The sequence below is a fragment of the Branchiostoma lanceolatum genome, chromosome 2 (genome assembly GCF_035083965.1).
Source record: "Branchiostoma lanceolatum isolate klBraLanc5 chromosome 2, klBraLanc5.hap2, whole genome shotgun sequence".
Taxonomy (NCBI): Eukaryota; Metazoa; Chordata; class Leptocardii; order Amphioxiformes; family Branchiostomatidae; genus Branchiostoma; species Branchiostoma lanceolatum.
This window is the reverse complement of record NC_089723.1, coordinates 37,353,389-37,371,158: the sequence shown is the minus strand read 5'-3', so window position 1 is coordinate 37,371,158 and position 17,770 is coordinate 37,353,389. Positions and strand designations below refer to the sequence as shown.

General features: G+C 41.4%; 2 protein-coding genes across 2 annotated transcripts in view; both read right to left on the bottom strand.

The window, feature by feature from the left end:
- The window catches only part of LOC136427049 (zinc finger protein 208-like), a 28,548-nt gene that overhangs the window by 6,851 nt on the left and 3,927 nt on the right, over positions 1-17,770 (bottom strand). The window contains exons 2-5 of the mRNA XM_066415767.1: positions 14,728-15,901; positions 5,869-6,389; positions 1,551-2,897; positions 1,235-1,486 (exon numbers count right to left, since the gene is read on the bottom strand). Of these exons, the coding sequence (XP_066271864.1) occupies positions 1,235-1,486; positions 1,551-2,897; positions 5,869-6,389; positions 14,728-15,901 (3,294 nt within the window). The remainder of the gene's footprint in view (positions 1-1,234; positions 1,487-1,550; positions 2,898-5,868; positions 6,390-14,727; positions 15,902-17,770) is intronic.
- Positions 9,994-17,734, bottom strand: LOC136428938 (zinc finger protein 79-like). The gene is made up of 2 exons (XM_066418778.1): positions 17,559-17,734; positions 9,994-11,780 (listed from the first exon to the last, which is right to left on the bottom strand). Exon 2 carries the CDS (start codon positions 11,768-11,770, stop codon positions 11,084-11,086), a length of 687 nt encoding a protein of 228 aa, XP_066274875.1. The 5' UTR covers positions 11,771-11,780; positions 17,559-17,734; the 3' UTR covers positions 9,994-11,083.

Here is a 17,770-nt window from a genome sequence, read left to right as displayed (position 1 = left end):
CCGCAGCTTGAAATATCATCAAGGTAAACCTTAGCTTGGAGAGTAGGTCGCCTTGAGTACCATTCCGTTATGGCTCAAACAAGGATGGCAAATTATTTTAATTTTTTGTTTGTTATAAATTTTTCAGTTGATTTTAGTGACTGACGTATCCGCTACCCTCAGCGATCATGTGTAGGATTATTGTAATTTTCCCTTTTCCACGATGTACTAAGGTCATTTCCCAAAAACGCGTTAATGTAGACAATAGTAAAGGTAAAGCGTTTCTAATCAACAAGTGAGTTGCCAGTATTTCAGCACAAAACTTTATTGCAAGTGAACTGTAACAAACTAAATAACATAAACATATGCAACAATAACTGTAATTTTAAAAGAAACGCATCAGAAGTAACCTAAATAAACATAACCCTGCGCCTATCATCTCTACAGCTCCTGAACAGAAGTCAACTAGCAGTAAGTTGTAACAATCAAAATAAAGTTAGTAGTAAAATAACGGTGATACTATGATACGGGGAATAGATAGTGTTATAACAAAACTTTTATTTTTACTTAACAAGAACATATAAGAAAACTACAGATATTCTGTGTGAATAAACAAGAAAAATCCGTTTGTAAGCTTGTACCTACTATATATACATCTACAATAACAAAATGCCACTGGTAGCTCTAAAATGCTACAAATGAACCTGAACTGTAGAACAATGAATAACATCAAGTAATGTAACAGAATTGACCTGAATTAACATAATCTTACATGCCTATCATCTATACAACGAACATATTAGACCTCGGTAGGTCTGACCTCTAAATATAGGATGTACCAATCAAAAATGATATTAACAAAGCTACAAATAAGAAAAAGTATAAGAAATAAACAAAGAAAATGTAAAATAACATGTGTAAGGAATAAACAATGTGGCCTAAAGAAAAGAAGCCTCATCATCTTACTACTCTTAGTTATGACTGATAAAACAGAAGACTAGATGATAACAAAACAAGCGACTTTACCTTTAGACTGATACATTATACTTTAAAGCTAATCGAAAGAGCATCGAAGGACTGAGTGTAATATACAATGTACTGTATTTATCAAATATGCATTACCTTCAAATATTGCCACAATGTAACACAGTATCATGGGGAAGTGACTTGAGCTTCATCAACAAACAAGTGACTTGCGGCGAAATTATGATGACAGCGTCTGATTCTAGGTCATTGTTTCTAAAGAATTTATCACAAGTGTGTTTTCATGTGAGTCTTCAGGTTACCCCGCTGAATGAACTGTCTGTCGCACTCTTCACAACCGTAGGGTTTTTCCCCTGTGTGAGTCCGCATGTGAATCTTCAGATTACGCAGTGTACTGAACTGCTTGCTGCACTCCTCACACTTGTAGGGTTTCTCTCCAGTGTGAGTCTGCATGTGTTTCTTCAGACTACAAATCTGACTGAACTGTTTGCTGCACTCCTTACACATGTAGGGTTTCCCTCCTCTGTGAATCCGCATGTGAGTCTTCAGACTACCGAGCTCACTAAACCGTCTGCTGCACTCCTCACATTTGTAGGGTTTTTTCCCTTGTGTGAGTACGCGTGTGTTTCTTTAGACTACCCAGATCATTGAACTGCCTGCTGCACTCCTCACACTTGTAGGGTTTCTCCCCTGTGTGAGTCCGCATGTGTCTCTTCAGACTACTTGGTGTACTGAACTGTCTGCCGCACTCCTCACAACTGTGGGGTTTCTCTCCCGTGTGAGTTCGCATGTGTTTCTTTAGATTACCCAACTGACTGAACTGCTTGCTGCACTCCTCACACATGTAAGGCTTGACACCTGTGTGAGTCCGCATGTGAGTCTGCAGACTACCCAGCACACTGAACCGCCTGCTGCACTCCATACACGTGAAGGGTTTCTCCCCGGTGTGAGTCCGCATGTGTTTCTTTAGACTACAAAGCACACTGAACTGCCTGCTGCACTCCTCACAAGTGTAGGGTTTCTCACCTGAGTGAGTCCGCATGTGTTTCTTCAAATCACTCAGCTGTATGAACTGCTTGCTGCACTGCTCACACCTGTAGGGCTTCTCCCCAGTGTGAGTCCGTATGTGTCTCCTCAGATCACTTGACGAACAGAACCGTCTGTTGCACTCCTCACATCTGTAGGGTTTCTTCCCAGTGTGAGTCCGCATGTGAGTCTTCAGATCACCCAGCTGACTGAACTTATTGCTGCACTCCTCACACGTGTAGGGTTTCTCCCCTGTGTGAGTCCGCATGTGTCTCCTCAGATGACCTTGTGTACTGAACTTCCTGCTGCACTCCTCACACCTGTAGGGTTTCTCCCCTGTGTGAGTACGCATGTGAGTCATTAGATGACCCATGTAACTAAACTGTTTGCTGCACTCATCACACTTGAAGGGTTTCTGCCCCGTATGAGTCCGCATGTGTTTCTTTAGATTACCCAACTGACTGAACTGCTTGCTGCACTCCTCACACATGTAAGGCTTGACACCTGTGTGAGTCCGCATGTGAGTCTGCAGACTACCCAGCACACTGAACTGCCTGCTGCACTCCATACACGTGTAGGGTTTCTCCCCGGTGTGAGTCCGCATGTGTTTCTTTAGACTACAAAGCACACTGAACTGCCTGCTGCACTCCTCACAAGTGTAGGGTTTCTCCCCTGTGTGAGTTCGCTTGTGTTTCTTCAAACTTCCCAGGTCACTAAACTGCCTGCTGCACACCTCACACCTGTAGGGTTTCTCCCCTGTGTGAGTCCGCATGTGAGCTTTTAGATGACCCAGAACACTGAACTGCCTGCTGCACACCACACACCTATAGGGTTTTTCTCCTGTGTGAGTGCGCATGTGTCTCTTCAGAAGAGCTGGTGTACTGAACTGCTTGCTGCACTCCTCACACCTATGAAGAGTGTTGGCGAACCCTGCAACCCAACCGCTGCTAACGTCATCACTCATTGTTGTCGCCATCAAGTCGCTTCTATAACGACAGTGCAGAGATAAAAATAGAGTCAATGAAAGTTTGTTGATGGGAAGTTATCAGCATAGGAGAATGTCACGGATACCATTACATCTGCTTGGAGTCATGTGACAGATGCATCTGGGTCTAGAATTGGCATTAAAAATGGGTAAAGAGTCTGATTACAATGAAGGTATACACTGCAACCACACACACAGTTTACATACATTACATACATACATACATACATACATACACACACAGGCAGACAGACACACACATACACACACATACACACACACTGTGACACACACACACTGTGACACACACACACACTAATCTATTTCTAGTATGAACAACCAAACATCCATTGTATCCTAATCTTACAGCCATCAAATGATTATCTTCTAGCGTTCCAGTTTTCCGAAAATGACCATTCCTGTTTGGTCCGCCTACACAGTTTTTACTGATAAGATAAACCAGTCAGTGTCCTGTATGTATCGAAGAATTATGATGAATCAACACTATAGCAGTTAGTGAACCGCCTCCAACAGAAACCCGGTAGACCCCGCAGTCAACAGGTACTGATGGACACCAGATGTGAGAAACTCATGGATGGGAAATTCTTGGGCAGGGGCCGATGGAGGGGTTTCTAACATACGGAACTAACCTACGTTGTGTCTTGAAGTGTCCGAAATTGTTTTTTTGTTTTCGTGCAAACATACACATAATCCAAGATTCTATGTCACTTCTAACACAGTATATCATGATGCCTTTTGTTGTGTCCCGTGCAGTTCTATTTGTTGACTTTAAACATATCCAGTAGCCCCTAACCTACCCTCCTTTTCTTCACCCGTCCATCGTCCTGCGCAAGCAAAACACTAAAACCGTCGCGAAATCGCGTCTTGTACTTCTGTATTTCGAACTCGTTACACAGCCTTACACAGATAGTCGTCAACACTCCTTACCTGACAGAACTTATCTGCGGTTAGAACAGCTCAGAACGGGAACTGGCGTCTCACAAGAAAAACGACAGAAAGTCTCAGGAGCGCGTCTTTTCGACACTCGGTGACGAACGGAAGTACGCTGTGGATGACCCGGAAGTACGCTGTTGGGGTCAGTTCATCGTACCTGATTACCCACAAGAAGCTGAAGATGCCCGTTTACCGGTACTCTTTATGACTATGAGTTTTCACTCTCAACACATTGTCTAATAAAGTTCTGTATGTATCAAGTTGCGTCACGCTTTGATAACATGTTTCTAAATATGAATAAAATACCATATTTTGAAATATGAATATAAATAGAGGGCTGTTTTTATTTTCTAAGTTCCAGATTTACTATCACATTTTTTTCTTGTTGTTTCCGGCCGGCAATTAGAACAAAAAAGGAACAGTATAAAAACAATAATTTGAAAACGAAAACAGCCGGGAGGAGTCTGCATCGGAGGCTAGAAATTGACATGGTTGTGTTTTATTTTGTCAAAAAATATGTGAGAAAAATCTAATCATTTCATGGAGGTATTAGGTATAACAACATCGACTTCCTGTTTTTCGTTCGCGTGGCGTATTACGTTTATCAGCCAAGACGTGATATCTTGGCATTGTAAACAAGAGTACAATAGTCTCTTATGAATAAGTTGATTTCCTCCAGTGCTATGCATGCCAAAACCTTTATTGTAACTGAACTACAACAAATTAAATTACATACTAGTAAACAAATGTAACAAAAAAGGACCCAAATGACAAAAACCCTGTGTCTATCATCTCTACTGCTACAATAATAGAACTAAACTAGTAGATAGAAAATAAGAATTGAAATAATCGAAAAGTTATGAGGAATATTACAGTGATACTATAAAATAAGGAACTAAGTATTGCCTTACGACAAAAAAAACTTAATTTGATGTTGCTTCTAACCAGGACATAATAGAGACCTACGAATACCTCTACCTACATAAATATCAAAATCAGTTTGAAGCCCTGTACCTACATGTACTATGTCTACGGCTATAATAGTATGTTGCTATTAAATGCTACAATAAAACCTGAACTGATACAGAGAAAATGCCAGACAAACGTAAGGGACCAAGATAAGCATAGCTTTGTTCCTATCACCTCTACAGCTATCATAATACAACTACTAGTAGTAGGTAGATTGTAATAATCAAGATAAATAAAAAGTTATAAGAAAAAAACAGTGATAACATAAGGAATAAAGTGTTAATGACATTTCCTCTGTTTCCTTAAAGCTGAATTGCATTTGAAACTTCAATAATATATAATATAAAATGTAAAAGAAGGGACCTAAATCAACATACCCTTGGGCCTACTATCTCAACAGTGAGCATAGCAAAACTCAATATACTAGGTCTAACCTCGATGAAATAAACAGCAACAACTAACACCATATACTTAAAAACTAATCAATTTGGCTCTGAAATTTGAATCTCTTGAAACTTCCATCAGTCCGGCCTAAAATACTTTTCCTGCTCCTTAACTAACAATTTGTAAAACTGTAATATTCCCCTCATGATACAATGTGCTTAACTCACTAATCTGTCTGTAATACTCCTCACACTTTTGAGGTTTCTCCCCTGTGAGTTTGCATGTGTCTTTTTAGATTACCCAGCTGACTGAACTGCATGCTGCACTCCTCACACCTGAAGGGCTTCTCACCTGTGTGAGTTCGCATGTGTTTCTTCAGATTACTCAACTGACTGAACTGCCTGCTGCACTTCTCACACTTGTAGGGTTTCTCCCCAGTGTGGGTCCGCATGTGGTTTTTGAGATCACCCAGCTTACTGAACTGCCTGCTGCACTCCTCACACTTGTATGGTTTCTCCCCTGTGTGAATTCGTATGTGTTTCTTCAGACTACCCAGCTCACCAAACTGTCTTCTGCATTCCTCACACTTGTATGGTTTTTCCCCTGTGTGAGTCCGCATGTGTTTCTTCAGACTACCCAGATCATTGAACTGCCTGCTGCACTCCTCACATCTGTAGGGTTTGTCCCCTGTGTGAGTCCGCATGTGTCTCTTCAGACTACCTGGTGTACTGAACTGTCTGCCGCACTCCTCACAACTGTGAGGTTTCTCTCCCGTGTGAGTTCGCAAGTGTGTCTTCAGATGACCTGGTCTACTGAACTGCTTGCTGCACTCCTCACACCTGTAGGGTTTCTCACCTTTGTGAGTGCGCATGTGTGTCTTCAAATCACCCAGCTGATGAAATTGCCTGCTGCATACCTCGCACATTAAGGGTTTTTCCCTTGTGTGAGTCAGCACATTGTTCTGTATGTTCTTGAGATTACTTGATGTACTGAACTGCTTGCTGCACTCCTCACACCGATGAAGAGTGCTGGCAAGCTCCCCAACCGAACCTGTGCAAACGTCATCATAGCAGCTCTTTGTTGTCGCCATCAAGTCGCTTCTGTAAGGCTAGGAAGTGAGAATGATAGAATAAAATCAGAATATTCTGATGTTATAATGGCATCCATTACATCTGCTTGGAGTCATATAATAAATACTGTATATCTAGTTCGAGAATTGGCTATAATAATATAAACAGCATTTTAAAGAATCTGATGACAATCCTGGCACAAACTAGAAATGCACACACACACACACAAACGCGCGCGCGCACAGACAAACACACGCGCGCGCGCACATACGCTTACACACACACACACACACACACACACACACACACACATTGTTATTGTGATGAAGTACGTGCAGTAATTGCCGTGCTTTCTTGTACTCGTCCAAAGGACATCCACACTTCACACTACTTTGTTATATCAAGACTTAAGTTGCATATTCATCTCCGTTCAGTTACAAAGAATCAGTAGCATGTGACCCTACCTAGAGCCTAAAGTGGCTTTGTTGCCATTATTGTATTCTTTTGATAAATCTCAGTTCTTACGAGTTCAGATAGCTGAAAGAGTTGACGACAGGCATACTTGTATTCAAATTCACTAAGTGTTTTATAGAAGCAACGTAAACATCTTTGAACATTGGCAAAGTCGAATATTGTAAGCCCGTTTTTCATATATGTAACTACCTGTGTCACAGATGCTACAAACCACTACCAAAAGAAGCCGATCGACCGAAGATATGGCTCGTAAGTTACATTGAACGTAAATAAAACATTGAATGTTTTAAGATAAAACAGACTCTATACATGCATATGTAGCATCAGCTTTGAGCATAGCGCATTTAGCACCTAAGTCCGTTAAAGTGCGCAGTATACATCACTATTCCAATCAGCTTTGAAGCAGTTTAGGTGACTTTGCCGGAAAATCCGGTCTCTCGCCGATAGTCGGTGATTTGGGGCCTCACAGTGTGCCACAAAATTCTTACACAGGACTAGCTTGGGCTTGGTTTCTCTCCTATTTTGTACGTCTTGAATTGAGCTTGCCCAATGTGGGAAATGTTGGGTCGACTCGACAAATCTCACCTGCGTCGGAACCTGTTCCCCCCGTAGCGACCGCCCCATTAGATTTAGATGTACGGAACAAAGTCGAATCGACAACTGAAATGTGCTTGGTTTGAGTTGATGACATTTACATAAGACCAGGGGTGTTAATAACTCGGAACTCGGCTGTCATTGGCTAATTGTCGGGATGGCGGGGGTCGTGAAAATTTACAAAACAAGCCAATAAAAACAGATCAACATATTTGGAACCAGAACAATATGGCAGTTCACAGTCAGAAGTCACAACTTTTGATGCAAATTACGGCCCACTACTAAAACAACAGTAGGGAAGTTCCCGTTAAAATTAACAGCCACTATTCCACAAGTCAGAGGTCACAATGTGGATGCACATTTGGCACCACAGAAAACAAAAGGGACGTTCCAGACACATATTTCACGGGTCTCTCTCCTGGCCGTGGTCACAAAAGGTAGTTCACAGCAAAGTGGCAAAATCAGAACAAAGAAATAGAGGGGCCGGGGGATGATAATAGAGCGCAGGGGAGATAATGAATGAATAACAATAGCGCGAGTTCTCTATGTAGATCATTTTGCTAACGCACAAACATTTGAACAGTAACAATTTAGAACGATATTGACCGGTGGAAAACTAGAAAGCCAAACTTAGACGAAACCGTCCGTACAATCTGGGAGGTATTAGAAATAAGCAGCTAATATGCGCTGCTACCGATAATTGAAAAGAGAGAACGGACAATCGGTTAGTTTCAAGCACCAAATTTCCTAACCCAAACGGGCAAAATCCACGCCACCATACTTTGGATTTTATGCGATAGAATCTGCCTCTGTCCTACCCAAACACACAAATTTGGTAGGTCCAGAACCGGCAGGGCAGCAATTATTTTTGAACGCACAGGAAGTCAACAACACGCCAGGGCACAAGGCGGCCTTATGAAACTAAGTGTTAAGCGAGGGCCGGCAATACTAGTACTCTATGAAGTGAAAGTTCCTCTATCTTTATATCTACGAATCTATGGTAGGATTATATACAAGGCAACACACACCGAGGTTCGACATAGATTGTGATCGCACCGTTATTGTGCCTAACAGAAGTTAACCAAATCTCACCTTTTCTACTTTACAATATCCTATCTGCCGGCATTAGACTTATACAGGGGATAAGACGAAATAAGAGGCCAAACTACACTAAGCTACTCCACAGCCTACAAATTACAATCTACAAGCTCCAACTAACACACAGGTACCTGGGAATCCGGAGCCACCAACTGCCCTCTTAGACAAATACAACTTCAAAGCTCAGTTCTGCTGACAATGGGATACTCTCTGATTGGCTACTCTCACCAGCCAATCACGGCTTTCTCATACAGGTAATTTATGCGAGCCCCTCATCCATATGATCTGATTAAGAGTATCAGATATTAGACACTTATTACGTATGTAAGGAGAAGGAGACTAACATATACATATATATATATATATATATATACAATCATTTTTTCATACCTTGGTAAACGACAGCGTTAAGTTAAGATTCTATGCAACATGTAAAACCATGTACAACATAGAGTTATCTTGATTTTGCAGATTTTGATCTGCGCTCAGACATTCGCAAAATTAGAGTTAGTGCTCATCCTCTTGAAATAGAGAGGGGCCGGTATAGAAAATTACCTATATACGAAAGATTTTGTAAGTATTGCAGTACAAATGCCGTGGAAGACGAAATACACTTTATTTCAAACTGTTCATTTCATGATAATACACGAAACGAGTTTCAGACAACTAAGATCTATCCGAATTTCCATAAGCTTACAGACAAAGAAAAGACTATTCTTCTTTTAACCACCAAAAACCCACAAATTATAGAAAAGGTGGGAAATTACGTCTTCCATTGCTTACATACAAAAGAGAAGCCAAACTCTTCACTAGTTATAGGCAATTACGTTTGTATAATTCAGATAAGCATCTATTATACCCATTTTGTACTCTGTTCTTTTATGTGTGTTATTTGCATTTAGCCTTCGGGCATGAATTTGCAATGAACTTATTATATCATGGCCGTTACAGTACACAAACACATATGGATCCAATTTAGATTCTGCCATTTTTATCACACTATACGTAGCTTTTGTTGCATCTCGTGTACCTGATTACCCACCATAAGCTGAAGATGACCGTCTAACGATGACCACATCATGTCATGCCGTGTACTCTTTACGAGTTTTCACTCACATTACAGGATCAAGTTGCACACGTCACCTTTATACTACTACATCTACAAATGTAAAAATGCCGACTATTTATGGAAAGTGTACTTTTGGCACTATTTCGTAATGTCTCTTATAAAAATGACATATGACTTTTGTTAAGGTTCTTAATAAGCGTTAACCCAAGGAGGTTAAAATAAGAACTGACAATAATTAGTTGACATACCAGCGCCGCTTGGAAATCATGTCTACAGTTGATGAGATTTCCTTTAGCAAGGTGTATCAAGGTAATCTGCAAAAACGTGTTTATATCTAGGCGTTGTAAACAAAAGTATACACGTCTCTAATAAATAAGCTGATTTCTTCTTGTGTTATCACAAAAAATCTTTATTGTAACTGAATTGTAACAAAACAAATAGCATATTTATATGTAAATAGATCGGAACTTAAGGAACACAACACTGTTCCTATCATCTCTACAGCTACCATAATAGAAATCAGATAGTAGGTAGTAACAAATAATATAACTGAAAAAGACAAAAGAAAAATAACAGCGATACTATGACATACGGAATTGATATAGCGTTATGGCAAGAACTTTTTTTAAATTTTCTTAAAGCTGAATAAACAAGAAAATATACTAGTAATCCTATAAAAATACTGTACATTCATAAACATCGACATAAGCTTGTTAGCTTATATCTGCTATATCTTCAGCTACAACAACAAAATGCTACTGGTAGGTCTGAAATGCTACAAACCTGAACTGTAACAGAATAAATGAGATAAAGAAATGTAACAGAAGGGCCATAAACAAACATAACCTTTCGCCTATCATCTCTACAGCTAACATAAGGGAAACCAAAGTCTAATCTCCAAACGTTCAACATAGAATGTAACAAATGAAAATAATCGAAAAAGCTATGAGCAAAATAACAGTGGTGCTATTATATAAGGAATAAACAAGGGTACCCAAAGACAGCAAGTCGTGTCATTAGAGTATGAAAATGTGACTAACGAAACAGCAGGCTGCTCTATAAAAAAAACGAAACAAACGAGGAAACATAACAGAACTCAACTTGTAGGTCTAGCCTCTAACGTTTAACATAGACCGTAACATTTGAAATCGCAAAAGCTATCCGCAAAATAAAGGAATAAATATCATCTAATGAATAAACAAGGGGAGCCAAAGACAGCAAGTCTTGTCGTCAGAGTATCATAATGTGACAAACAAAACAGACTTAACAGCAAACTAGATTATAAGAGGACGAACTAAACGAGGTTTGACTTAAGTCAAAATCTTCTAAAATAAAATAATGGAGCCTTTATTGGGGGCTTTGCCTTTTTAACACACCTGGATGTGATCCTAAAATGACTCTTTGTCATATATCAGACAGGCCAATAAAAGGCTTCTTCTCATTCTTTGCAACTAATTTCTTACAAGTGTGTTCTTCTCTTATGTCCCTTCAGAGCATTTAATTTACTGAACTGCCTGTTACATTGTTGTATGCCTCATACTTTTTTGCATGAGTCTGCATGTGTCTCTTCCGATAAACCAGTCGACTGAACCTCTTGCTGCACTCCTCACACCTGTAAGGTTTCTCACCTGTGTGAGTCCGCATGTGATTCTTCAGACTACCCAACTCACTGAACTGCTTGCTGCACTCCTCACACTTGTAAGGCTTCTCTCCTGTGTGAGTCCGTATATGTTTATTCAGACTACCCTTCTCACTGAACTGCTTGCTGCACTCCTCACACCGGTAGGGTTTTTCCCCTGTGTGTGTCCGAATGTGAGCCTTAAAATTACGCAACTCCCTGAACTGCCTGCTGCATTCCTCACACATGTAGGGTTTCTCCCCTGTGTGAGTCCGCATGTGTTTTTTCAGACTACCCAGCTCACTGAACTGCCTGCTGCACTCCTCACACTTATATGGTTTCTCACCTGTGTGAGTCCGCATGTGGCTTTTCAGATTACCCAGTTGACTGAACTGCCTGCTGCAATCCTCACACCTGTAGGGGTTCTCCCCTGTGTGAGTCTGCATGTGTCTCTTCAGATTACCTGGGGTACTGAACTGCTTGCCGCACTCCTCACACCGATGAGGGTTGTTGGCAAATCCTCCACCCGAACCGCTGCTGACGTCATCACTCTTTGTTGTCGCCATCAAGTCGCTTCTGTAACGAGAAAATAGAATCAATAAAAATTTGTCCCACCGCACCTTTCGAAAAAGAGTAGGGTGTGAGTGGCTCAAAACGTCCCGGTCTAAATGGGGTGGGGAATTTCCCAGGGAGCCTTCGTAACCCTTTCGTCTCCTAGGGTGAAGAGATGCTGATACAGTAACAATTGAGCCGCCTTTCTTCGTAAATCGATGGCTACATCAGGCTCTGATGAATTGATTTAAAAAAAAAAAAGAAAAAAAGGTGACATTTGTCTGTGGACTGCATCATTGAATGAATGAAAGACCTTCATTGTACATTTATGCTTAAACAAGCTAAGTACAGGTCATGGTGATAAACAAAGGAATACATACAGTGTTGATAATATAACGTAATGAAATGTGATATCTTACTATGTCTAATAGGACTAATCTATACTTGCAACTATTTACAGGTTCGACTTCTTCTCGCTTCTTAATGCAATAGACCACGCCCCCTGTTCGATTCGAACACCTCCGTCAAAAACAGGGTTTGACGGACCAAACATGGCCGCCGCGGCTAGTTTGAAAATAATGCCACTGACTTCGGTTTAGCTTTTATGGCACTGAAACCCTTTCAGAGCGGGCCAAATAAGAATGCTATGTATTCTTTGTTGAAGGCTGTATCCACCGGGTAGAGTTGTTTAAGGAGGGAGTAGATGTAGTTGCGGTGAGAGCGTAATGTTTTCGGTCAATGTTAAAGCGGTATGCGCCGCATAGCTTTCCCTTGTCGGTGGGCATCAGCGCCCAGTTTCTGAGAAGCAGGCGATGCACGTGTAAAACAGGGTTCATATATCTGTGACAGGGTTCCCACTGTATGCATGCATGCATAACAGCTGCATGGTATTTAGTAACTAAGAATTAAAATGCATCCTTTTACTTCCCTGTTCACTTTCAAGTTAGCCAGTTTCACACACCAGTAACTGAAGAGACGAAACTCTGCGCTAGCGGACTTTGTAGTAGTCAGCATGTGGTACAAGCTTCTTCTCCTTGAGTGCCCGATCTATTTTCTTTTTAAATCCGTTTTTGTTCTGAGCATGCATTCAACCAATACAGTGGAAAACCTGTCCCAGATATACGTACCCTGCTTTACACGTGCCATTCCTGCCCCGCCAACGCTGTTTTTGACGGAGGTGTTCTGAATAGAACAGGGGGCTCTATGGGTCTTCTATTCGTTCGATATGGTGTTCGACAGGATCGGTCTATTGTAGAAGTATGCAGATATGGAGCTCGTAATACATGGTTTGTTAAGTGTCATAATAAATAGGAATTATGTGCGAAGTATACAGGGAAATCAACACTGTAGCAGTTAGTGAACCGCCCCCAACAAAAGGACACCAGTGATTTTAAAGCCATAAAGTCATTATCTTCCAACGTTCCCATCTTCGCCAATGTTCCTGTATTAATTTATAACATAGTGCTGCGCTATACTAGTATCCTCACATGCCTGTTTAGTCCATCCGAGTAGTATTTACTCGGAATCATCACTGTGGCAGTTAGTGAACCGCCCCCGACACACCAGACCACGCAGTCAACAGGCACTGATTGAAACCAGATGTGAGGATCCGGGTGGGGGTTTCAAACATACGTAACACAATTCCGTTGTGTCTTTGGGGCCAAAGGGTCAACTTCTGGCACAAACAAAACTATTCCATCTAGATTGAAATATCATCAAGGTAAACCTTAGCTTGGAGAGTAGGTCGCCTTGAGTACCATTCCGTTATGACTCAAACAAGGATGGCAAATTACGTTAATTTTTTGTTTGTTATAAATTTTTCAGTTGATTTTAGTGACTGACGTATCCGCTACCCTCAGCCATCATGTGTAGGATTACTGTAATTTTCCCTTTTCCACGATGTACTAAGGTCATTTCCCAAAAACGCGTTAATGTAGACAATAGTAAAGGTAAAGCGTTTCTAATCAACAAGTGAGTTCCCAGTATTTCAGCACAAAACTTTATTGCAAGTGAACTGTAACAAACTAAATAACATAAACATATGCAACAGTAACTGTAATTTTAAAAGAAACGCATCAGAAGTAACCTAAATAAACATAACCCTGCGCCTATCATCTCTACAGCTCCTGAACAGAAGTCAACTAGCAGTAAGTTGTAACAATCAAAATAAAGTTAGTAGTAAAATAACGGTGATACTATGATACGGGGAATAGATAGTGTTATAACAAAACTTTTATTTTTACTTAACAAGAACATATAAGAAAACTACAGATATTCTGTGTGAATAAACAAGAAAAATCCGTTTGTAAGCTTGTACCTACTATATATACATCTACAATACATACCAGAACATATAAAAGTAAAAAGTAATGCAGTCATCCTCAATTGAGGTGAAGCATATTGCATGATGCCTTTTTCTAGTAACTAGTAGTAGTGCAATGTGGCTTCGCCACCTCTCGTGTTTTAGGGCAAGCACACCGGGTCACCCCTACTCTTCTCGATATAAGAACATATGAGAAACCTAAAAAATAATCTACGTTAATAAACATCAAAATAAGTTTGCAAGCTTGCACCTACTACATATTCAGCTACAATATCAAAATGCTACACTGTCTGAAACATAGACAATAAACAATTAAAAGTACGTCCAAGGCAGATCCAAGCAACATAAGTGAAACTAACTATGATAATCTGAATGATAAAAACAACGTAATGAAAAAACAAACAATGTTCATCTTAAGACTCACATCATTATCTTTAAAAAAAATGGTGACTTTTTATGGGATATTACCTTTTGAACACAACTGAATGTAAGCCTAATGATTGTTTGTCTTCTATCAGACAAGGAGACGGGCCAAAAATAAAATCCTCGTCATTCGTTCTTTCGTGTTCGTCTTCAGAGTATACAGCCTACTGAACTGTTTGAGACACTGGTACGACTTCCTTGTGTGAGTCCGCTTGTGTTTCCTCAGACTACCCAGCTCACTGTGTGAGTCCGCTTGTGTCTCTTCAGACTACCCAGCTCACTAAACTGCCTGCTGCACTCCTCACAGCTGTAGGGTTTCTCTCCAGTGTGAATCCGCATGTGGTTTTTCAGATGACCCAGCTCACTGAACTGCCTGCTGCACTCCTCACACTTGTAGGGTTTCTCTCCTGTGTGAGTCCGCATGTGTCTCTTCAGATTACCCAGTTCACTGAACTGTCTGCTGCACTCCTCACACCTGTAGGGTTTCTCCGCAGTATGAGTTTGGATATGAGTCTTCAGATGACCCAGCTCACTGAACTGCCTGCTGCACTCCTCACACTTGTAAGGTTTGTCCCCCGTGTGAGTCCGCATGTGTCTCTTTAGACCACCCAGCTCATTGAACTGCCTGCTGCACTCCTCACACTTGTAGGGTTTCTCTCCTGTGTGAGTCCGCATGTGATTCTTTAGACTACCCAGCTCACTGAATTGCCTGCTGCACTCCTCACACTTGTAGGGTTTCTCTCCTGTGTGAGTTCGCATGTGTCTCTTCAGATTACCCAGCTCACTGAACTGTCTGCTGCACTCCTCACACCTGTAGGGTTTCTCCCCAGTATGAGTTTGGATATGAGTCTTCAGATGACCCAGCTCACTGAACTGCCTGCTGCACTCCTCACACTTGTAAGGTTTGTCCCCTGTGTGAGTCCGCATGTGTCTCTTTAGATTACTAAGTATACTGAACTGCTTGTTGCACTCCTCACACTTGTAAGGTTTGTCCCCTGTGTGAGTCCCCATGTGTCTCTTTAGATTACTTAGTGTACTGAACTGCTTGCTGCACTCCTCACACTTGTAGGGTTTCTCCCCTGTGTGAGTCTGCAAGTGTATCTTCAGATTACCTGGTGTACTGAACTGCTTGCTGCACTCCTCACACCTGTAGGGTTTCTCCCCTGTGTGAGTCCGCAAGTGTCCCTTCAGTTTACTTGGTGCACTGAACTGCCTGCTGCACTCCTCACACTTGTAGGGTTTCTCCCCTGTGTGAGTCTGCAAGTGTATCTTCAGATAACCTGGTGTACTGAACTGCTTGCTGCACTCCTCACACCATGGCAGAGTGTTGGCAATCCCTCGTACCCTACTTTTGGTGACGTCACTGTGGCAGCTCTTTGTAGTAGCCATGGAGACACTTCTGTTATAATAGTGAAAAGAAAATAGAGTAAATGACCAAATTAAAAATGAAATTGAATGATTTGAATCCATTGAAAGTTTTCATCACAGGGAATGATACAACGGACACCATTGCATCTGCTTGGAGACATGTGACTGCCATAATGACAAATATCAATTATCAGATCTTTCACTGGTAAATCTTTATGCAGTCGAGGACAGAGGCACTAGAAGATCTGATTGGAGGTTAGATGATAACAGCAAGGTAAAGAATCTGACAGACCTGGTACAATGTCACACACACACGGACACACTCACAGCTGCATACACACGCACGCAAACAGACAGACACACTGGCATACATACACACAACAAACAAACTACAGCGAAACTCACACACACACACACACACACACTCACACTCACACATACAAATACACCCACACAAACACACACATTCATTCATTTCTAAAGCATACAACCATCTATTGTATAAGGTAGTTCAGGGTTGCTACTACGCATGTGCAGTGTCAAAGGTCAAGGCTCACAGCTTGTAGACAGTTCTCGTCTCGACTTTGTCTCGATTTGCATAACAACGCCCAGATGGGTCCCCAATGACACTGCACATTCGTGGTAGCACCCCCGAACTAGCTTATACAAACATATGGTCTGCCAACGTTCCAAATTGTAACATTATCCGAACATTCTTGTTTTTGGTCCGTCCCACATAATATTTACTGATAAGATACACCAGTCAGTAAGTGTTGAAGTTTTCTTCACAACAAAGCATCACTGCAGCAGTTAGTGAACCGCCCCTAACAAAACAACACCAGACCACCCAGTCAGCAGACGCTGATTGAAACCAGATGTGAGGATCCGATTAGGGGTTTTCTGCATACGTTACACAAATTCTTTGTGTCTTTGTAGCCAAAAATTAACTGTTGCATACACAAAACCATTCCGTCCAGATTTTATGTCTCTTCTTATACAGTAAAACCACAGTACATTGAGCGATTTGAAGTTTGTTTCTCAAATTCAAACTGATCCGGTAGACCCTACAACACCCGGTAACAGGTCTTTTCGCCCCCTGACCCGTTCGTCCCCTGGTCCTTTCGTCCTCATCATGGACATTTCGTCCTCCCATTTAACGACATTTAAACCCTAAATGACTAGTTATTTTATCACGTATTATTCAGATTCATTTAGATATTACTTTAAAAGTATTTTCCGGCAGCTAAACTCTAACTTCTAAGCCGGTGAAGTACTTGCCGTTTCCAGACGAGTCATCACTTCGATCGCGATACACTTCCAGTCGGTCTTGGGCAGCGTTTTTCAAAATACAGTCCCATACAGTCAATTTTCTTGTCAAAATTTCATTTCAGTCAGCTTATTTACTCACACAAACTCCGTAAAAGGCGCCCACGAGCGATTTGCAACATGCGTAAACATCCAAGATGGCGGGCGCGGCGGCGGCGGCGACATGATGATGTCCCTCGCCGCTCGCGCGTCACTTTAGTCATGTTAGTGTCGGTTTTCCAACGTGAAAGACTTGAGAAACACCCTTCTAAGTCTTATCTTGACAAAACAAAACGCTAAAACCACCGCAAAACCGCGACTTGTGTCTTCCAGCTTCGACATCGTTGCACAATTTGATAAAGATAGTCGTCACCACTTCTTACCTGAAAGGTCTCGACGATTGGAACAATAGAAACCGGCGTATCCCAGGACAAAGGAAGATAGATCACAGAGCGTCCGTCCATGCGATTCTGACACCACAAGCTTTCACGAACGGAAGTGCGCAATGCATGACCCGGAAGTACAATACTGGGGTCAGTTTCCTGTACCTGGTTGTCCACAAGAAGGCGATTAGTACAGACCCTTCTCATCTGAA

What these genes read in the sequence shown, in the direction of transcription:
- LOC136428938 (XM_066418778.1), bottom strand. Translation starts at nt 11,770, where the DNA reads ATGGCGACAACAAAGAGTGATGACGTCAGCAGCGGTTCGGGTGGAGGA.